Consider the following 22,474-nt stretch of genomic DNA (forward strand, 5'->3'; position numbering starts at 1 on the left):
ATCACTAGGGTTTTGGAGCACTAAGAGACTGGAGAGTTTCTTTTGTTTTCTTGTTGTGTTTTCTTTGAATAATTTTTGCCTAAAGTCTCAAGATTGTCTTGGCAGTTTCCTCTGGTCACTTGACCTCCCCAGCTGCCCATTTGATTTGTTTGGCCTCAAATGTTGTTGCTATTAGCTTTGCTAGTAATTTCCTGTCTCAATTATGCCAAGCTATTTTGTCTCTAAGGAACTTGCTTTGAATGTAAAGCCCGTACAATATCCAAGTAAATCCTTAACTCTGATAATCAAATAATCCACAATTTGGTAGATTTAGTACAAAAGCACATCTCGCTAGGGCTTGGGATTTATTTATAAATACCTTCAAAATGCAAGGCTGGACCATACCATTTGTCCAGCCTTTAAATAGGTCCCCCCCTTGCCAGTATTAGCATCTTAGATACAGAGAGAAACTTCTTCTTTTGTTACAAGAAGAAGTTTCTCTCTTGAGGAACCACTAAACTAATTTGTAAAGAAGTAATTCTATTTAAGTTCTAAACAAATTTACAAAGCAATTTCCCCCTTTTAAAAGAGAGTCCAGAATATTGCATTCCCTTAATTGTCTAATTTCTAGGCTGGATTATTGCCTATCTTTGGACCCTTGATGGTCTGGTCCCCTTTCCTCATGATGATGTGAGTGGGGATGTCATAGCATGTACCTATGCTATGCATGACGGAGTTGATGATTTGAAGCTTTGTGAGTGGATTCTCGTGGAATTATCAGTGATCCATGAGCAATCAGGAAGGCTAATTAGCAGTATTGTTTTGTCTAAATGTATATCATCCTCCGAAGGACAGACATCATTACAATCAAGAAATTGCATGCTTTGATTGTATGGTGGGTGCATGATTGAGATTGGCCGTTGGTCTTTGGAATGCTTGGACAATAGCATTGTAATTCAATCATAGTTACCACGGAACGGGAACGTTCCGGGAACGTCGGATGCTAGAAGGGGAGCGGATCGGGAACGTCGCGGAACGCCACGTCATATGACATGTCAGCATATGACACAAAAAAAATGTAACTTTTTGTATACGGATAGCCAAATATGCTTCATAATATTTGCTCCCCCAAGACATGAACATACATTTCTGCAAGCAAAACTTTTTTTTCCTTCGGAACGTTTCGGGACGTTCCGGGAACGTGCCTTCGCCCGGAACGGCGTTCCGGCGTTCCAGGAAGGCGGAACGACGTTCCGTGGTAACTATGAATTCAAGCTATGGTAAGCTTTGAAATGGCCATTTTGATGTCCTTTGAAAAAAATGGCGGTCTTGATGCCTCATGCCTGTTTGAAGGCTCCCCCACAATACACATGTAATTGGTGATCCATAAGCATTGGATGCTGGCTCTTGAGAAGGATCTTCTACTGTCATTCCATTACATGCATGCTCACATCAATGATCTATAAGCAGCGAGGCTGTCTAATTGGCAGTATGTCGTGTCTCTATGCATAGTACCCTCTAAAGGAAAGACGTGCCAATAGCTCAATAAATAAAACTTGACTTTGCATGTATGGTTGGCTGTACTTTTGGCTTTGTGAAGCTCAGGCAATAGTTCGAATGTTCCTTTGATCTCTGCATATAAAATTGTCATTCTGATGCCTTAACTGTTTGAAGCCTTTCCCTTGACATTTGGATAGTTCAGGCTCTCATAAGCTACAAAGTGGTCCTTTTTGGCCTCATCCCTATATGAAGGTTCTCTCCCGAGTTCCAATATCATTATTTACATGCTAACATGGGTAACCCATAAGGTTTTGATGAGGCTCATTGGAAAGGTCTTTCACTGCCATGGCATTATTTGCAGGCTAACATGAATGAACCATAAGCAGTGGGCCTGACCAATCGGCAGAATATGCTTTGTTTTAACACATAACCTTCAATAGCTTCACATGAGAAAGAAGCGAGTCATTTTTTGATTAAACTGTGTTGTTGTATTTTGTTTTGCAGACACCAGGGCGAGAATTTCTTCTTCGAGTCTCTTATCTTGAGATTTATAATGAGGTTCATGTTTTTCTAGATTGTTTGTATTTCCAGTTACTCCTATAATGGTTTATCATGGATGCATTGTAGGAGTATGTTCATGGTGAAAACGTTAGCATAATGGGGTTATTGGAGGAGGATCTTGTCTTATTGACTTGAAAAACATTGAATGTTGGGTGCTTCTACTAGGAAAGCTTGGATGAAACATGCTTCTTGTGCTGTTTATCCTGTCTCCTTTCTGTCTGTAGAGCTAAATTTTGATTGGTTTGTTGCTATTCAGGTCATAAATGATTTGCTAGATCCGGCAGGACAAAATCTGAGAGTGCGCGAGGATGCACAGGTTAGAACTTCCAACTGCTGTCCTATTAGAATCTAGTGATGTAAGGATGGAAATAATGCATGTTGCATTTGGTGTTAGTATTCATGTCATGCTTGCACAGTAACAAGAACCATAGCCATGCTTGGTTTTTGAAATACAGTTAAAAGATATTGCTTGTGGTATTTTGATTCCTCAAACCTTAAGGCTGTACAGCTCTCCTCCTTATGAAGGTGTAGGATACGCATGGAAAGCATTCTTCTATAGTACTGGGACTAGCTTTACCTCTTATAGCAATGGCTTCTATTGTGCAGGGCACATACGTTGAAGGTATTAAGGAGGAAGTCGTTCTTTCTCCAGCCCATTGTCTCTCTTTGATAGCCACAGGAGAAGGTGATAATAGTGTGTTCTTTGTGCTCTTCAGTAATGTATGAAAATAAAAGAGTAGAAAAATAAAAATAGAAAGAAATCCCATTCGATATCAAATGAAAATAATTTTCATGGTGGTTATACTGTGGCATGTATGTGACTACCTTCTAAAGTTGAGTTCCAGTTTTTCTTAGCTGGATACAGAACAGTCCACGTGCAAGGAGCTGCAATCTCATCCTTGACGTGTGGTCATGATGGGGCCGTGCTGACAGGCTGCCATGTTCTGTGTCCAGCCTTAAATATAATCATTGTATGATTTTTTTAGTTGGTTGTTTCACATTCAATTTCTGGTCTAATCTGCCTGGTGTTGGTTTCATGCTAGAGCATCGCCATGTAGGATCAAACAACTTTAACTTGTTGAGCAGTCGTAGTCATACAATTTTTACCTTGGTAAGCACTGCTATTTCTAGTTTTTGTGCTTTTGGAGATCTTTTTAGAATTCCTGGATTCTGTATCACTAGGTTTTGAAGTGTAGCAGGGGTTCACCTCGTTGACTTCTTTGCAGACAGTTGAAAGTAGTCCAAGGGGGGATAACTTCAGCGATGAAGAAGTGACCCTTTCACAGCTGGTAATTGTTCCCTTAGGCTTTTCATGATGCCTTTATTGGGACAATTGTAGTAATGACTCACACGAATTTCAGATGCTTTTGGAGTATTTGCATTGAATTTTCTTGGACTGTGGGCATTGATCGCTTGCAAGCACTTCATTTTACTAGAATCTCATTGACCTGGAATCGCTTCATTTTACTAGAATCTCATTGACCTGGCGGGCTCTGAGAGCTCCAAGACAGAAACTACGGGGCTTCGGCGAAAAGAAGGCTCTTACATCAATAAGAGCTTATTGACATTGGGAACTGTAAGTCTCACTTCTTATCATTGCAAGGCATTGGTCTTTTGGTCACAAATTTTTTAAACATTTATAAGAGATGCCGTTGTTTTGACCATTGAGAGGCATGTTAATAATTGGTTACATAAATGCAGGTCATATCTAAGCTAACTGACGGGAAAGCAACTCATATACCATATAGAGATTCAAAACTGACTAGGTTATTGCAGTCTTCTTTGAGTGGGCATGGCCGTGTATCGGTAAAGTGTTGACTTCTCTTTTCCTGTACAATTTTGCAGACTTACAGAAAACATCACATAATTTGTCAATCTGTTTTCCTGTTTCAGCTCATATGCACTGTCACTCCCGCTTCTACCAGTAATGAAGAGACACACAATACTTTAAAATTTGCTCATAGAGCAAAGCACGTGGAGATTCATGCTTCTCAGAACAAGGTATGCAAGGCTTATTTCAAATTATATGGTTGCCTGATCTCCTAGTTAAAAATGATAATAAGACAAGGATCCTTCTAAAAGGAGAGCCTTTTTTTTTCCGGGGAAAAGGAGAGGCTTTTTATTTCTAAACAGTTCCAGTTTATTACATGTATGCATGTATGCACACACCTCTAAGTTGGTATGGAGGCTCAACTCTTATGTAAATATAAGCTTGTAATTTCAAACAAGAACTTAAGGCCCTTGTTGATGTGAGTCTGATGTCACAATGTTTTTACCACAATATTGTATCATTTTAAAAATACAAAATCACAAGTAGTGCTTATGTTAAAAGTTTCTGAAGTCACACCTATGTTCTTACTTTGGAACCTGTCTGTTCTCAGATAATGGATGAAAAATCATTGATAAAGAAATATCAAAAGGAAATACTAAGCTTGAAACATGAACTAGAACAAGTCAAGAGAGGAATGGTTGACAATCCATATCTCATGGGCAAGCAAGAGGATCTTGCATCACTCAAGCTACAGGTTTGGAGTCTGTTTCTCTGTTATTCTCTGCTCCCTCAATTTAATCTTTAGTATCACCTGTTTGGGTTTTTAAAAGTCTTTGAAAACGTAAGATGCGTATGTTGCATAATGTTGTTCTATGATAAGCAAAGTTTTTAGTCCAGTAGCATAAACAAAAAGGGCATTTCTGTCTGGGTCCTGGTAACATGAATTGGGATGTCAAAGCATGTAGCATGTTGGTGACTGCTCGAACCCTTGAACATGAAAGTGGACCAGTCAGTAAATGCCAGTATGCGCCTGCTACTGGGTGCTAATGACATGAATTGAACTGTCAATTCATGCTGTGGACACCTTGTATGATAGAGGCAATCATTTAAAGGTTTGTGAATGAAGTTAATAATGCACTTTTCTGATTTTTAAGAATTTAATGCTAATGCAATAATGTTTTACATTGCTTCTCTAATCTTAAAAAGTTTAACAAATCATGTGGTCACGTCTGAAAGCTTTTTTTTTCCCTATTTTCTGGGTTAAGGTCTTTTTTATTGGAGTGCAACACTCTCAGTTTTGTTCACATGGTATTTTGACTCGTAGCTACTCTGCGAAATGATCATGAGTAGATCAGTGAAATTTGGTGGTGCAGCAAGGATTCAGCAAGGATTGGATGATGGGGACTGGGGACCTTGTAGAAACAGCATTTTAGATGAACCATTAAAAATTAATACCTTTCACTAGTCCTGGTTTGATAAATACCAGTGATTTTTGTTAAAGCTTTATCTATGCATCAATCTAATTATTCATTTATCTTCTTGAACATGATGACTTTCTGATAGCTGGAAGCTGGCCAAGTTAAGCTTCAATCAAGACTAGAGGAAGAAGAACAGGCGAAGGCAGCTTTATTGGGCAGAATCCAAAGGTTGACTAAACTTATACTTGTTTCTACAAAAAATACAGTTCCTCAAAGCCTCCCTGAGAGACAAGGGAATCGACGGAGGCACTCTTTTGGTGAAGAGGAGGTAATAGTAATAAACCATTCATGTGTCTGGATGTATTTATTATTCCAACAGCAGCTTTGACCTTCTCTATTGTGATCACATGTTATGGTTGACCATTGGTTGCTGCTTTATGGTAGCCTATTGCAAGACTCTGTTGTGTTCAAGCATGTGTGTGTGTACGTATAAGTGTGCGTGAGTGTGTGTGTGTAAGTGTGCACATGTATCCTGTTCTAGTGTTGAGAAGAACATCCTAATTACATTCTTGGAGTATGTTATCTCATTTGTTACACATATCCGCTTGCAGCTTGCGTACTTACCAGATAGAAGGCGTGAACTGATTTATGAAGATGAAGATGGTCACGATTCAGAACTGTCTTTAGATGGGAGGAGTGACAACATTATCTCAGATGACATTTTTAAAGGAGAGAAGAAAACCAAGAGGCGAAGTATGCTGGCCTGGTTCAAGTTGAAGGCAAGTGCTTGAGCTTTTACTGCCTTACAAGGAGACATGGGGGATGCTTTTTAAGTTTGTATTCCACCATTCAGTTCTCCTGAACCTTGAATGCTGGTTTTCTTGATGTTAAGACTTGTCCAGTCATTTAAAGAATAGATATCTGTCTGCTTAAAGGGTATGAAACACTTAGGCTTTGGGTAATAAGTTTGTATTTCAAATTGACTTTGTTAGTTTACAGTATGACTTACTGTGCAAATGACCGAGTTTTATTTTGCATGCTTTTATAGCAGAAAAATGAGCATGGCAGCTCTGCAGCAAGTTTGGAATCAGATAATTCTTCCAATGCATCACCTGCAACAAGTGGATCTTCTGTGGTACAAGTAGATCCTGGTATTGATTTCAAGGGCCGTCGAAAGTCAGTTAGTCGAAGGGTGGATGAGATTGCTCCTGTTGATTCCTTTTTTGAACCTACACAGGCTGGTGAACTTTTTAGTGCTGCTGTCCGAGGCCGAAGACTGCCACCTGTGAGTTGGATTAAATTTTTTTCATCCCAGAAAATCTGGTTTTAAACATTTTCTGTCCATGTGGTTTGTATTGTATGATTCTCCAGTTTGGGACATTGTTAGGACTTGGAAGTAACCATGTATTCTGAGCATAGCACTACCCTCATGCTCACATTGAGGTTCTTGATTCAACCATAGGGATTCTTTGGTTTACCTTCATCATCCTAGATGTATTTTAAAAGTGGAATCATATTTTTATATATGCTAGCATCTAATCCGCTGTATAGCAGGGATCGAACCCGTGTCCTCATGCTGGAACTTCGGTCCCTTATCAGCTGGACTCTACAATGGGGGACATACAGATGTGTTTTGCTTTCCATGTGGTTTGTATTGTATGATTCTCCAGTTTGGGACATTGTTAAGACTGAGAAGTAACCATTTATTTCTGAGCTTAGCACTACACTCATGCTCACATTGAGGTTCTTGGGTCAACCATAGGGATTCTTTCATCACGCTAGATGTCTTATTAGAGTGGAATCATAATTTTATATATGCTAGCACACGATCATGTGCTGGGACTTCGGTCCCTTATTAATTGGACTCTACGATGGGGGACAGACAGATGTTTTGATACCGATCCCAAAGAAAATCTCTAGAAAATGTATGGAAGCAATCTTTTAGGCACTTGATTAGCTCTTGTGAAAAGGTGTAGTGCCCCCTCTATCTAAGTTCACAGACGTGCAAAAGAGCAGAAATGGATTTGCAATTGTACCATGCAACCGGTATGATCGTGTAACACACAACAAGGCCTTCTTTATACCTTTATGTTGGAGTGAGTTTAAGCAATCAACTTTAAGCTTTGAACAAGGAGATAGAGCTGTAGAGGGAGAAGATGGAGAGTCGACACTAGATTGGGTCCCAAAACCACCCATTTATGGGCCTCCCGCAAGCAGGAGTATTTGCTTTATTACTTGGAGAACTTCTTTACAATGCAGACTTTACCAAGAAACTTACTTGATGATGGTTGACTGTAGAATGCCAAACTCAAGGAAGAGGTAGACCAAATGTCAGCTGAACCATCAGACGGTTTGTAGACAACTTAGAAGCCACATAGGAAGCCAATATGCACATGATACACTTTCAATGGTCTAGAATTTTGTCACGATGATACTCCATTAGAATCTATTTTCTATTTTACTATAACAACCATCATGATACACTACTTTCAATGGTCTAGACCCAGATCTGCTAAGGATGTGATGAGGTAGACCAAATGTCGGCTGAACCATCATACAGTCTGTAGACAACTTAGAAGCCAATATGCACACCCAGATTTGCAGAGGGGATGTGGGACCGATGGCTGAATGCTGAAGATAACTTCTGGCTTTATTGGACTGAAGCACATGGTGCTCTGCTGAAATTATGTATGCACAAGTGAGAAGACTCAAGCACACATTGAAACTGCTTTGTTTCACTGCTGAACCGTGTAAGAATGCGATGATTTTTGGATGGGACTGAGGGGCGCCTTATATATGCTCACCCACTTCAAGTCGGTTTGCATACATGTTGTCGGCCTGTTGATAAATGTCCATGACTTCCCGAAAATGACATTTATGCCATCGCTTTTCACACGTGTGGCGTGTGGGCTGCTTATGCTGGCCATGCTATGCCAAGGGGGCTGGCCACTATGCCAAGGTTCAAGGCTGGCCTCTTTCATGGCTCTTGGGCATCTTGTATGGGAGCCCACTTATGGCTGGCCATAATACTAGCCTGTGATACCTACATACTTGCTACATGCATCTATCCTAAGATGACCTAAATGCTCTGTTCTCCAAGTGGGTTAAGTGACACATACGGACACCTAAGGCTCGTAGCTTGTGCTTGACATGTCCTTGGCCTAGGGCTCACAATGGGGTCATGGCATACAACAAATAAATCCCAAGAAAGGTTCTACTGATGTACCAATGTAGCATCGATGATGAGCCAATGTGTCACATAGCACCTCAGTGCATGGGTGCAGTGGTCAGGGCTGAGGAACATATGGCTTATTACGGGCTGGTCCGTGTGCAAATAGTCATGTCAACAGCTGCATTGATGCCAAATCTGTATGCATGGAAGGTGTCATAAGCAAGTATAAAATGTTGCACATCAGGTCTACCAAAGCCAACATAGGCAGCAGTTTATAGTGGTAAAAGCAGATCTTATAAAGAAATTTACTCGCAGGCACATATTGGCTGCATTTTCTAACGTGTTAGCTAGATTTTATACTTAGCTTTTGAATTACCTTTTGGTGGGCTGAAGAGGAGTTTTTGTAGGCATCTACTCTTTATAAATACTCTGTACTCCAACTCTTATGTATGAACACAAAGCTTGAGTTTATGCTGCCAAGTTTCATCTTTTGTTTTTGTAAGTTGTGAGTACGGGCTTCTTGCGATTGATATTAGATAAAGAAGTAAGTCTCGCTTACACTGTACACACATGACCTTGAGTGATTGTTGTAATATTGAAGAGTTAGGACTCGAGAGATGCACATGGCATATGTTTGTAGGCCACATATTCACGAAGGGGACTGTTTTTGCCCATATTAGATGAGATATTTCAAAATGTGCAACATTTTCCAGGATTACAAAAGAAGTTGCCTGCGAGGGTAATTCATGATACACTGAGATAAGGGTTTTAAAGCTTCATGGGTTTATTTATGATATGTAGGATATGATTATTTGATGTGTCATTTAGGACCTATCATCTGATGTTGAAATTCAGTAAGGGACCCAGTCTACTGTGGTAGTTAGGCCTGATGTGGTGGTTTATTTGTAGAGAGTACTTTTTGGTAGCTGTTATGCCTGTGGCTGTGGAAGATGTTAGTCATTTCATTGTGTATAATTTTGGTCTCTTGGTGGTGGAGAGTATCCCGAATGTCTTATATCTTGTCCCTTGTAATGACTATCATCCATAGTGGTTGAGTACTTTATGTACGGTGCGGTATGGTACGTGTTCGGTACGAGTATGTAAAGTACGCATCAAGATAAGTACTTTAAGTACATTCACGTTTATATATATATATATATATATATATATAAAAGACAATGGTAGTACTGAAATGAAAACTAATCTATTAACTACTGAGCAATGACCACTGACTAAAGCCAATTTTTTTTCGCTCGCTGAAGCTTTCGCTCCCCCCCTGCTCGTGCTGCCACCTGCACGCACACCCCCTCCCCGCCCTCGCGTCTGCTCCCCCCGCCTCCTCTCTGCCCTCGCATCTGCTCCCCCCGCCTCTGCCCCTTCTCTTCAGCGCAGGCCGCCCCCCTGCCCATCTCCCTCGCGCCCCCCTGCTCCCTCCCCTTCCTCCGCGACCCGCCCCCTCCGCCTGCCTCCGCCTTCTCCTTCCCCCCTTTTCGCGGTTTTCCTCCGCCCCCCCCTTGCCCCTTCGCCTGCCTCCGCCCTCCCCCCCTCCTTTTCACTTTTCCTTCTCCCTCTCCCCTTCCTCCGCGACCCGCCCCCTCCGCCGGCCTCCGCCCTCTCCCCCCCTCCCTTTCGCGTTTCCTCCCCCCCCCCCCCGCCCTTTCGCCGCCTCTGCCTTCCGCCCCTCCCCGCACTACCTTTTGTGCAGCTCGGTTCTTGTAGGACACTCCGTTTTCGCTTCGCCTTCGACTAAGCTTCAAACACTGATGGAGGCTCCTCCCGCCCCACCTCAGAGGGACTCTTCTGCAGCCCCCTCGCCGCCCTTGAGGATACCCCCATCAGGCTTTCTCTTTCGCCAGAAGAGGAAGCGAGCCTCGCCGCAGAGGTGGAACGCCTCCAAGCACATTCCACCATATGCCGTATAGTCAGCACTCGCCCCAGCAGAGGGGAGATCCGGGATCTTCTCCAGGCCCGCCTTCTTGCAGATGTGGGCAAGATCTTGGACGTTCAGTTTTACTGGGCCGCGGACACTACCAGATTGAGTTCGAGACAGCCCAGAGCGTGGCCCAGGTCCTAGCCATGAGTCCCCTTGACATCAGGGGCGTTCAAGCCTTCTTCAGACCTTGGCAGCATGGCTTCGACCCAGCAGCGGCCGAGCAGGGAGAGCGCCTATTCCATGTCACAGTTTGCTTCCCTGGACTCCGCTGCGAGTACCTTCCGCTCCTTTCTAGGATAGGAGCATTGGTGGGCTCGGTGCTTGAGACTGGCCCCACAGCACCTTCAGTGGTGGCTAGAGCAGCTGGCCTGCCTTCGGTCAGAGTTTTGGTTCCTGACATCTCCTCCCTTCCGAAGGTCATTCAGCTACCTAGGATAGGGGGGGATGGATCGATCAGAGAGTGGAGTTCTCGGGGCTCCGAACCAGTGTTTTATATGCAGGCAGGTCGGCCACCTGGCCAAGGCCTGCCCTCACAGGAGACCCCGACCTTCACCCGCAGCAGCAGGCCCCCGATGGCCTGCCCACAGATGCGGCTTGGTAGGCAGCCTCCGGGACACCTGCTCAGCTCACAGAGGCCTCGGATTGGCAGCCTGGACAGGGGCGCCGTAGAGGGAGACAGCCACAGCAGCATGCCCAAAGACCGATGCAGCAGCAGTCACAGTCTCAGCATCACTGGGTTCCAGTGAGGAACATCTTTGCTCCCCTCCAGGAGGACACCCCAGCGCAGACTGAGGATCAGGAGATGCCAGCACCCCCTCCTTCGCCCCCACCCCCCCTCCCCCTCCCCCGTCCCCCGTCCCCCTCTCCCGCCTCGCTTCCACCTTCGTCTCCTCCCGTTCCCGCTCCCGTTTTGTCAGCGGCTCCTTTCCCATCCCCTTCTCTCTCTCCTCCGCTCGCCTTAGCTCCTCGGGAGGTCCTGGTAGTACCCACCTGTTGTCCGGCGGGCACTGAGCACCGACCTTGCTCGAGCACCACAGAGGAGACCTACCATGCCGATTCGGGCTTCACGGATATCCTCTATCCGCAGTCGGTTGAGTAGTCTCGACACTAGACAGCGCTCGGAGGCTTTTGACTACTCCTTCACACGGCTTTTTGGAGCGGAGGGCCCCCATGAGCTAGCACCCATCAGAGTTCATGTGGTGATACCTCCGGCCCGAGGGGAGGAGACACTTGATTCAGTGGTGGCCTTCTCCTTCCCTCTCTGTGGCACTAGCGACCGGGAGTGGACTCTGGATCTCGCTCATAACATTCTGAAGACTCAGGCAGTTGAGTTTTCTCACCATGTGAGCGATCTGGAGGTGATAGACGTGATAGGCCGACTCTGGGAGCTGGCTCATTTCTTTGATTCTGGGAGTGCGGATGCCTCCGGGGTTCGCCACTTGGTGGTTCGCATAGTGGCAGACCTAGCACGTGACCCTGGATATGTATGTATACACGAGGTTGCTCTCTCTGAGCGGGAGGCAGTCGCCATGGGACACAGCCATTGGTGCCTGATCCGAGATTCTTGCAGCACACCGGGTGGGCAGATTCGTAGCCGCTCGGATGGGGACTATTTTCCATCCAAGCCGCTTGCGAAGGCCCGCCGTATGGCTGAGACAGCCTCCACCTCAGCAGGTCATCCATGAGGATCATCTCATGGAATGTACAGGGCCTTGGCGGCGCACACTATGTACGTTATCGTGGTTGCTTGAGGCAGGAGCTTCAGAGATGCCTGGTTGGGGGCAGTATTGATATTCTGATGATGCAGGAGCACCATTTGAGTTAGAGCAGGATTCGGAGATATGGTTCCGTGATGCCTGGTAGATGGGACACATTTCGGTCTGCAGGGTTTGGCCCCTTGGGTGGGCAGGGAGGAGCAGGTATGGTCATTGCGGGTGTATGGTGGCAGGCCATTGTGGATCGCAGGGTCATTGTGCCTGGTAGAGCACAGTATGTTATTCTGAGGATGCACGATGAGCTCTTTGGCGTGCTCAATGTCTATGCGCCCAACCATGCTAGTGCCAGAGCAGAGTTCTGGACCCTTGTTACAGATGCATTGCCCAAGGCCGCACATTGGTGTGTCGGAGGAGACTTCAACATGCTTGAGGACCCGGCCGATAGGCTGGGAGGCAGTCATGTTACATTGCACGGCACGGAGCTTGCAGCTTGGGAGCGATTTTGCATGACACTGCGGATCACTGATGCATGGCAGCACGAGGCTCTCCCCCGCTCTCAGGACAGTCTTAGTTTTTCTCGGACGGATCGCCGGTAGGGAGGGACTAATCTATCACGGATTGATCGCTGTTAGAAATCTAGCATGGTATCATACTAAACTAGAACATGGAAGAAGACTGCAAGAGAAATGAAGCAAAACACTGAGAGATATATTTCCATGATGTGACCCCTTGAATATATAGGGGAAAGTACAAGAGTTGAGCATGAGTGCATATGGGATAAATCCCTGAGTGCCACGTGGCATATACAAAGATGACCAAAAAGTACTCCTAGTGAGCACTTATTTCCAACACCCTCCTTAAGTGGACACTAGGAGGAAGACAAAAAGACAAGACTATGACATGACAAAAGATAAAACCAAGACAGAGAGACTAGACAAGGATTGAGAGACAATCTAGAAGACAAGATGGACAAGACTAGAAGACAGACATAAAGACTGATCGACTGAGAGACAAGACATGAGAGACAAAAGATACTGAGACACCCCTCCTCAAGTGATATCCTCATATGGGTCCACAAGGGTAGGGACAAAAGTGGATCATAGACAGACAGAGAGAGAGACAATCAGCCAGTAGAGTGGTCCCACAAAGAGAGAGACTGTCAGATAGACATAAGAGAGTCTGACAAGATAAATGGGGACATAGACAGAAATGCCAAGAGAATGTGGGTAGCTAATCCACAAAAGAGAGGCATACAGACTGATAGACAGAGTGTCAGAGACATGATTGTAAGATCACACTGATAGACACATAGACATATAGACTGACTGATTGTAGATAGACAGAGAGATGGACCTTGGTAAATAGAAGATAAATGGGGACATAGACAGAAATGCCAAGAGAATGTGGGTAGCTAATCCACAAAAGAGAGGCATATAGACTGATAGACAGAGTGTCAGAGACATGATTGTAAGATCACACTAATAGACACATAGACATATAGACTGACTGATTGTAGATAGACATAGAGATGGACCTTGGTAATAATCCCTCCTCAAGGGCAATCCTCCTGCTAGAGTGAGTAATGCAGGGATGCCTCTTGGGTAGGTACAAAGATAAGTCCAAATAGTCTTCTCCAACATGATCTACATCATTGGTGATCATTGGTGGTAGATAGCATGAAAGCATAGACAGATATGTGAGAGATGGGAAGGTCTTACCATACTTGGCAGTGTCTAATCCCGTACAAGATAGAGAGTAGTTCTGAAAATTAATTTTGAAGAATAAACTAGAACTGAAAATATTGCAGCATAGAAAGATAATCCATTTTGGTTTTACCTCAGGTCTTCCACCCTTTCAGGGGTAACCCGAGAGAGAGACTGCTGCAAACAGAGAATTCTGCAAGTAGAAAGAGATTAAGTACAAAACCACGATACCCGGAGAGAGCAGAGGTGCAAAATTTTTGGGGCAGAGCTCGTGGGCAGAGAGAGCAGGTAATGGCGTAGAAGAGGGCGGGGGCCACACATCTTGCGAGACTGAAGCACTCGTTGTTACGCGGTTGCCCTTTTGTTAACAGCAGTTCACGCAAATTATGGCTGATCAGGCTCAGCATGGCAAGGACGCCAACGCCCACAAGGCGGAGGAGACCAAGCAGTATGGCCAGGAGAAGGCCGGCGAAGCCCACCACAACGCGCAGGGAATGGCGGGAGCAGCGAAGGACAAGGCCGTGGGGGCCGCCCACGCCACTCAGGAGAAGGCTGCTCAGGCCAAAGATGGAGCGGGCAACGCCTTGCAGCAGGCCAGGAGCAGCAGCTGTAGAAGATAGCGTGCAGGTTTTCAGCAAGCTGGAGAGGTGCGCGCAGCAGCAATGGCGGAACAGAAGTGTGCAGCATCTGAAGAGGTAGGCGGGCAGAGTGCAGAAGCGGGTGTAGCCTGTTGAAGAGGTGGCGCACAGGTCCAGACCAAACTGAGCAGGAGCGGCAGCACCATGATGATCCTCCGCAGCAGGAGTGAAGAGACGGGGCAGATGTAGAGGTGCGGCCAGAGGCTGAAGGAACTGAACGGAGAAGACAGAGATGACGAAGCTAGGGCTGCAGCAGACTGAGAGGAGAGGAGAGGGAATCTACATGCTCTGATACCATGTTAGAAATCTAGCATGGTATCATACTAAACTAGAACATGGAAGAAGACTGCAAGAGAAATGAAGCAAAACACAGAGAGATATATTTCCATGATGTGACCCCTTGAATATATAGGGAAAGTACAAGAGTTGAGCATGAGTGCATATGGGATAAATCCCTGAGTGCCACGTGGCATATACAAAGATGACCAAAAAGTACTCCTAGTGAGCACTTATTTCCAACAATCGCTTCTATGCGGGTTCGGGGAGCGTGGGGGCTCCGTTGGCATTCTCGCTTGCACTTCTTTTTCAGACCATGTGCCAGTTATTTTGACACTTGAGGAGAGGACACGGGAGACCAGCTTGCAGTTGAGGATCCCAGAGAGGATACTTACAGATTCCAGTCTTTCTGAGGACATTGAGAGGATATGACATGATAGACAGAGCTTTGACCTGGATGCAGCAGGCCAGTGTGCCCAAGGACTCATCGAGCTCAGCTCTTTTTTGCATGCTGTAGCCTTGACACGGCTGGGAGAGACACGAGAGCGGGAGCGTCGCTTGAGACGTAGCCTTGCTTCGCTCCAGTGCCTTCAGGAGCAGCAGCCTACATGTGAGTGGGTGGCGTCCCAGCTGAGCCAGGCACGCTAGGAGGTTAGAGAGGCAGAGGAGCAGAGACATGAGTTCTACTATCATCGCTAGGCCTCACAGTGGACGCAGCTTGGTGATAGAGTGACTGGGGAGTTCTTTGAGATTACCGGACCACCATGCTCGAGTAGGTGTACGCCAGCTCTCAGGAGACAGGACGGCTCGTTAGCCACCACTGAGCTTGGGGAGATTAGAGCCATTGCCACTGAGTTCTATAGAGACCTGCTTTCAGTGGAGCCAACCACGGAGGCACGTGATGCTTGCAGACAGACTGTGTGGGTCCATGTGCAGAGGAGGGTCACAGATCGTATGCGCACAGTTCTGGGTGAGCCTCTTTCAGAGGATGAGCTTGTTGAGGCTTTGAGGGTCCTTCCGTGCCATAGTTGCCCTGGGGAGGACGGATTGACGCCTGCCTTTTTTATGCGCTATTGGGACATTTTGGGGCCAGGCCTCTGCAGGGGCTTTCAGTATGTTTTGGACACTGGGGTGATGCCACAGAGCTTTTCGGAGGGCTTGATCTTTCTTATCCCCAAGGGGGAGGGAGTGTCTGATGATATTCGGCAGTGGAGACCTATTACGATCCTCAATACTGTCTACAAGGTCCTGCTGGCCAAGGCCTTGAGTTTGAGGATCCAGCCCTTCCTTGGGGAGCTGATTCATGCTACCCAGGCAGGATTCGTCAAGGAGCGCAGTATCCTTGACAACATTTTCACCTTCTGGGAGGCGATGGCCCGAGCTAGATTTCTCGGCGAGGACCTGGTCGTGATGCTTCTCGATTTTGAGAAGGCATACGATAGAGTCGATTGGGGTTTCCTAGAGGGCACTATGCTTCGCCTAGGTTTTGAGCCAGTCTGGATTCGAGGAGTGGCGGCTCTATATTCCACAGCTCGTAGCTAGGTGCTAATGGCAGGAGGACGGGGGCCGAGTTTTGAGTTGACCAGATCAGTCCGTCAGGGGTGTCCTCTCGCCCCGTTTCTTTTTCTCTTCTTTGCTGAGGCTATGAGCATGTATCTGTCAGCAGAGGAGGTTGGTTTGAGAGGACTCTAGCTCCCAGTCCGGGGTGAGGACCTGCTCGATTCTGAGTTTGCTGATGACACGGGATTATTCTTGCATGGCCAGGAGGCCAATCTTCAGAGGGTAGAGCAGTCGCTACAGGTTTTTGGTGCAGCTTCGGGAGCATTGAGATCAATTGGCGCAAGACAGTGGCCTTTTGGATCAGTAGCGCTCCCGCTCCGGCATGGAGCCCAGACCCGGGTTTTAGATGGATTCCTCCTAGCACAGCAGTGCGGTATTTGGGATGCCAGATTGGACTTGATTTGTCACCTTAGCAGCAGATCGCCCCGCTTCTTTTGAGCATTCGGAAGAAGCTTTTGTATTGGAGTACAGCTCAGCTATCCTTGGCTGGGAGGGTGGTGGTGACAAATCAGGTGCTTTTAGTGACCATGTGGTACATCACGTCTTGCTGGATCTTCTCGAGCTCTTGCATCAGCCAGGTACAGAGGCTGATCAGGAACTTTCTTTGGTCCGGGCGGGACGGTCAGCCAGCCCGGGCTAAGGTTGCTTGGGCAGTTATTACTCTTCCGCTGGCCCAGGGGGGCTTGGGCATTATAGATCTAGTTGATTAGAGTAGAGCCTTATTGGGGAAGCTTATTGTTCGGGGGTTGCTTCCAAGCGCTGAGCCTTGGAAGGAGCTTTTTCAGCGACTGCAGGCTAGGGCTCCTCCAGCAGGGGGCACTTGGGCACCAGAGATACGATGGATCTTCATAGAGATGAGGAGGACAGGCCTCAGTAGAGGATAGGAGGACAGATTTGCCTTGAGCATCCTGCGAGCTTGGGAGCTGCTGAGACCGGGGCCTTCTCAGAGACCTCCTAGTTGTGATGAGGAGCGGGCCAGACAGCCGCTCATCTGGAGCCCCGCGGTACGCACTGAGCAGGGTCATATGTTGGGTTCTCGGTCTCGTCTAGCGTGGGGACCATTGGCGGCAGGCCCAGCACGCAGTTTTGGAGACTAGCAAGCCTTCTGCAGTCTCCCAGAGGAGGTCCAGGTGGAGAGGCTGAGTCACTTCAGAGGGGGGCTGATTATGAGGGATGACATTCAGGAGGTATTCACTGAGGAGTGGTTCACGCCTTTCGAGCCAGCGGCCCCACGGTGGATGGGAGCCTTTACACAGTTGGAGATCGTGATTGCTCTCAGAGCTTGCATTGAGGATGGTAGATGCCTCTACTATGAGATCCAGGATGAGGGCAGACTTCAGAGAGTGGATGCGGAGTGGCCTTTGGTTGCAGAGTGCATCTTTCACAGGATACGGATAGTGGCCACCGCTTCCCGGAAGTGGCATATTGATCCAGACCCTGTAGATGTGGACTCTGATTGGCGCATTTGGGCATATGCTGCGCGCCCCTTGGCCCGGCTCCAGTGGGACCCTGGCGAGTACGAGTGTTATGATCCTTATGCGTCCCCCAAGGCCACAAAGATTACCTTTTTCCAGTACAGTGTTCGGTTGGGGAGGCATATTTTGACTGCGAGGAGGATGCTCTCTCTAGCCGCATCGGAGCATTGGCGGCTACAAGGACTCTCACAGGAGTTCCTGGAGGATTTTTGGGCCAGGCTCTGGGCTAGTCGACAGGCACGCAGGATCTCGACTTTCCAGTGGCTGGTTGCCCACAGGGGCTCTGCAGTTGGCACCAGCGGCCTGCGTCCGATGCGGCCACCCATTGGAGACACAGAGACACTGCCTATGGGACTGTCCACAGGCGCAGCAGATTTGGCTGAGGATGTTGCGCATTTTGGCCCCCCTCTCGCTAGAGGGCATGTATACGTGGGGTGCCGCTGCTTGGTCGACTTCGCCAGGGCCTGCTCTGGGATATGAGACGGAGCAGGACAGCCAGGCCATCAGATTCATTAGGGGCCAGCCTCGCCTTGTTCCTTCACTGGATTTCTCGTCCGCCGAGACTGGACACAGGAGAGGGATCTACGATGGGAGCTCCTCAGCAGCCTCACCATCTGGTTCACCTGGAGAGCCCGGTGTTTCAGGGCCTTTGAGGGGAGACTGGAGCCACTAGCAGACACTGTTCGGGGGATTTGGCAGGAGCTGATCCACACTCTGCGAGGACAGTATGACCGCATCCGGGGTGACTCGGCGGATGCGGCGATCTTGCGGCGCCAGGCCTTCCACACCACTTGGCGCAGCGGCCCCTTCTATACACTACATGTGGGTACCCCCCGCTGGCATTACAGGCCACCTGTTTGGCTTTCCCCCCCTCCTATTGTATGATATAGCTCTCAGTTATTTGTACTGATATCTGTACCTTTTTGCACCTAGGGAGAGTCTCCCTAGCTGCCTTGCTTGGATCTCTGCTCTGCCTTCTTATGAGCAGGATAGTTTTTTTTGTAGCCCAGCGGGCGTTTTTTTATAACTAATGAAAGGATCTTTTCTCGGAAAAAAAAAATGACCACTGACTAAAATAATAAAAAAACGGGCCAAATAAGTGTTGTACATTGAACCTCATATTTGGTACGAAGACCTTATCTGTACGAGGTACGGTATGTATGGAGTGGTACGGAAAGTACTGAAGGTACACATCGGATGAGTATGGGTACGGAATGCAACTATGCTATCATCTCAACTACTGTAGTTGGTCCTGTCTCATCCTTGTCATCCATCCTTGTCATCCTGGTCTAGGGCATGCCAATGTCCACAAAAATGGACTAGTGTAATGTCCAAGGGTAAGTGGATATTTTTCACATAACATTGGGACACATTACTTTTAACACAAATCTTTCTCTGGACATTGTCTCATGAGTCACTTTCTGGATCTTGATTTGTGGTGGCTTTGTGCTATCTTCTGTATAGGCAAGTAAGCATTTGATCATTCTCGTCTATATATAGATTGGACACTTCAGCATTTTTCCTTCATGGAAACTTAGTGGTAGTTATCCTTTGCAGACAGGGACAACCATGGCTGACCAGATGGATCTATTAAGGGAGCAAGTGAAGATGCTTGCTGGGGAGGTTGCATTGTGCACTAGCTCTCTAAAAAGATTATCAGAACAAGCTGCAACAAATCCTGATGATTGTCAGCTACAAGTAGGACACCTTTCTTGTAATTGTTATTCCGTTTCTTCCATGAACATCAAGGAATCCTTGCGTTGCTACTTATGAGGGTCCTTTTCTGGGTTTGGGTGCACTGCAGGTGCAGATGAAGAGCTTGAAGGATGAAATTCTGGAGAAGAAAAGGCAGATGCGTGTGCTCGAGCGGCGGATAGTTGGGAATGGAGAAGTTGTGTCTAATAATGCTGCTGCATTGGAGTTATCACAGGTATGAATACACTTCCTTTCACTGGCACAGAGGGGGTATATTAAATAAAAAATAAGACAAAATGAAAGTGACGTCAAATGAACAGGGTGTTTTTTGCCTGATGAGTTCTTGCGTTCAGATTTTTACTGGACAGAAAACTATAATGACAAGGCCTTTCAATGTTGGTTATGCAGACCATATCTAAGCTGACTAATCAACTCAATGAGAAGTCATTTGACCTTGAGGTACATGAGACTCCCTTAAGGTCGAGCTTTCACGATCTGATTCATGCCAAAGTTTTGCTGAGCAATTCTTTTTTTTTCTTTTGAATCTCTGCTTTGATGAAATATTAATTGTTGGATTTTGCTTTCTTCTGAAGATCAAAAGTGCAGATAACAGGATTCTTCAGGAGCAGTTGCAAGCAAAGGTAGGCTGATGAATTATATCTGTGTGTGTCCTTTTCCTTCTTTTGTTCAGTAGAAGCAGTTTTGGCATGGAGGATAATTTCTTTTGAAGTGATAATGGCTATGCTCTATTTGATTGGCCAGTCATGTTGACATTCTCTCTTCATCAATTGTTCTGCATTTCTTGCTTTTGGCATTTTTAACGGGCCAGCAGATCAGCATTTGCTCCATTAATAAGATTAGATCAGCATTTCTACCAATGCCATCAATGGAGTAACAAGGGCTACAAGGGTCTGCCAGCCCTTCACCTCCTGAGAATTGATAGAAACTCAGTATGGTGGTTTATCAATGAAGGTTTCTCCCCTAAGGTGAACATATTTTGCACCTACTTTTGGGGGATGATGATGTGTGTGGGGATGTCATAGCACATAGTCCATGCTCTCATAGTCATAAGAAACGTTTCGAGGTTGTGAAGTTTTTTTTTTGAAAGTTTCGTGTCTTGCTAAAAACTGTAGATTTTCAAATAAATAAATAAATAAATACATATACATATACATACATATATGTATGTGTATATGATACATGTATATATACTAGTTACCTAGTGTTATTGGTATATAGCTTGAGACCATGCTTGCGGGTGTATGTCGTTGAAGTGTAACAAGTAGTGCTATTCTTGACAAGTGTGCCGTCGAGCCTGCTTGCTTGTTGATCTTCTGTTCTGCTTTCGCCAACCCTATCTGTGGGTCTTCTCGTCAACCCTATCTACTGATCTGCTCGTCAATGTTGACTTGATGGTCTGCTCACAACCCCTTTGTGCTGGTCTGCTTGACATCCCTATCTGTTGGTATGTTCGCCAACCCTATCTGCCGGTTTCTCCTGCAATCGACTTGCTCCGCTGGCGCTACTTCCTACCTGCTTGCTGTCGTTGAACCCTAGCTGCTTCTTGTTGCCTGCTCCTCCTGACCTTCGTTTACTTTTGTTGCTGGGGTTGGCCTCCCTTGCCTCACCTTTGCTGGTAGGTTTCTTACATGTCGCTTATGATTCTACCCAGCCTCAGATCTTGTGTGTATGTGTGTGTAGTGATATTTGGTTTCCCTCTGTCACTTCATCCTTGATCTCTCCCTCTCTCTCATTGGAGATTCAAATGCTTTCCCTTTACATTGTGACAATCTTGAATTGCAGCCATGAAGGTTTTATTGAAATCAAAAAAGTTTGGGAGACTCCTGCGTCTCAAGTCTGTGTCAAAGTTCCTAGACATGTAATGCTTAATCCTGTATTGAATCTGGCTCAGAAGGCTGTAGTCCTTTTTTCCCCGCGAAAGTGCCAGACCTAGCGGATGTCACACAATGACTTAAAGCATTGTTTGGGGGCTGTTTTGTAGCTGGTGTGCATAAAGCTGACCGTGGCTTTTTTCATAGATCCACAATACAAACAAACACTGCTGGAAAAATCACCTTTGTTTTATGGTCGGCAACTATTGCATGTTTACCCTTGGTTGTCAACTAAAGATTATCGAAATCTCATAAGGCACAAGTGCCTTGTATGGGTGGAAGTAGTTGACCTCCCGCTTTATTGCTGGGCTGCACTACCATTTTTGGCAAAAGCATTGGGCAAAGTTGTATGCGCCCCATGCTCGAATAGAAATGTCAATAGGTTTTGCATATTGTGGGATACTGATAAACCCACACCACGAGATGTTGCCTTTGATGCGGAGGTGATTGGCATGCCCTCTCAGGATATATTTTTTAAACTTAAATGGGGAAAGATTTGCTGGCTCTTGCTTCACTTGTGGCAAATTTGGACATATGTAATCAGAGTGTCCGATGTGCTATTGCAACCACCAGGTGTTGCAATGCAATTGAATGAGAACACTCCGGGCATGTTCCTGGATTCATCTAGGTATATATATAATGTACAAGGCCTCTGTCAAATAAAAAAATGGAGGCTGATTTGGGCTTATATACATAGAACTCAGCCGCACATAGTTTGCTTACAAGAACACAACAACATTCTTTTGCTGGGAGGGAAGGTTGCTCTGTGGGTTTTTGTATCTTTTATGCTGGATGCTGGTAATCATGCTTTTTTTGGTGCTACCATTTTGGTTAGGCATGAGCTACAACCTCGACTGGCCTAAAAGCAATTCTAGGGCCAAAAAGCAAGGCCCTAAAGTTGGAAAAGCAAAGGACAAAAGTGCTTGGTAAAAGATTGGCTTTATTTGAAAAGTATTTAATTGTAAAAAGTAAAAAGAAGAAAGCAAAGTAAAAAAGTAAAGCAAAAGCATGGATAGATTTTTGGCAAAAAGCAGGACCTCCCTCAAGTACAAAACTAGCATGAATCTCTCTCCCCATCATCATCCAAGCGTGGAAGTTCTCATCGCCGCCTGTTGTCTTGTACCTTACACTACTGGCTGTGCCATCAATCTGTCCGTACACTGTATGGGTATGTACAACTGTATGG

General features: G+C 46.1%; 1 protein-coding gene across 2 annotated transcripts in view; it reads left to right on the plus strand.

Moving 5' to 3' along the window:
• The window catches only part of LOC147612898 (kinesin-like protein KIN-7C, mitochondrial), a 67,700-nt gene that overhangs the window by 38,992 nt on the left and 6,234 nt on the right, over positions 1 to 22,474 (plus strand). The window contains exons 6-21 of one of the 2 annotated variants that reach the window (XM_086782172.1): positions 1,984 to 2,037; positions 2,297 to 2,356; positions 2,647 to 2,725; positions 3,084 to 3,151; positions 3,267 to 3,329; positions 3,512 to 3,616; positions 3,742 to 3,846; positions 3,934 to 4,041; positions 4,422 to 4,565; positions 5,375 to 5,557; positions 5,841 to 6,008; positions 6,278 to 6,514; positions 19,259 to 19,399; positions 19,506 to 19,631; positions 19,805 to 19,855; positions 19,990 to 20,037. In XM_086782172.1, coding sequence (XP_086638298.1) covers positions 1,984 to 2,037; positions 2,297 to 2,356; positions 2,647 to 2,725; positions 3,084 to 3,151; positions 3,267 to 3,329; positions 3,512 to 3,616; positions 3,742 to 3,846; positions 3,934 to 4,041; positions 4,422 to 4,565; positions 5,375 to 5,557; positions 5,841 to 6,008; positions 6,278 to 6,514; positions 19,259 to 19,399; positions 19,506 to 19,631; positions 19,805 to 19,855; positions 19,990 to 20,037 — 1,740 coding nt within the window. The remainder of the gene's footprint in view (positions 1 to 1,983; positions 2,038 to 2,296; positions 2,357 to 2,646; positions 2,726 to 3,083; positions 3,152 to 3,266; positions 3,330 to 3,511; positions 3,617 to 3,741; positions 3,847 to 3,933; positions 4,042 to 4,421; positions 4,566 to 5,374; positions 5,558 to 5,840; positions 6,009 to 6,277; positions 6,515 to 19,258; positions 19,400 to 19,505; positions 19,632 to 19,804; positions 19,856 to 19,989; positions 20,038 to 22,474) is intronic. The other variant, XM_086782173.1, reaches the window with a different exon arrangement.

The sequence above is a fragment of the Cibotium barometz genome, chromosome 44 (assembly GCF_041138505.1).
Source record: "Cibotium barometz isolate CiBa-2024 chromosome 44, ASM4113850v1, whole genome shotgun sequence".
In the NCBI taxonomy this organism is placed as follows: domain Eukaryota; kingdom Viridiplantae; phylum Streptophyta; class Polypodiopsida; order Cyatheales; family Cibotiaceae; genus Cibotium; species Cibotium barometz.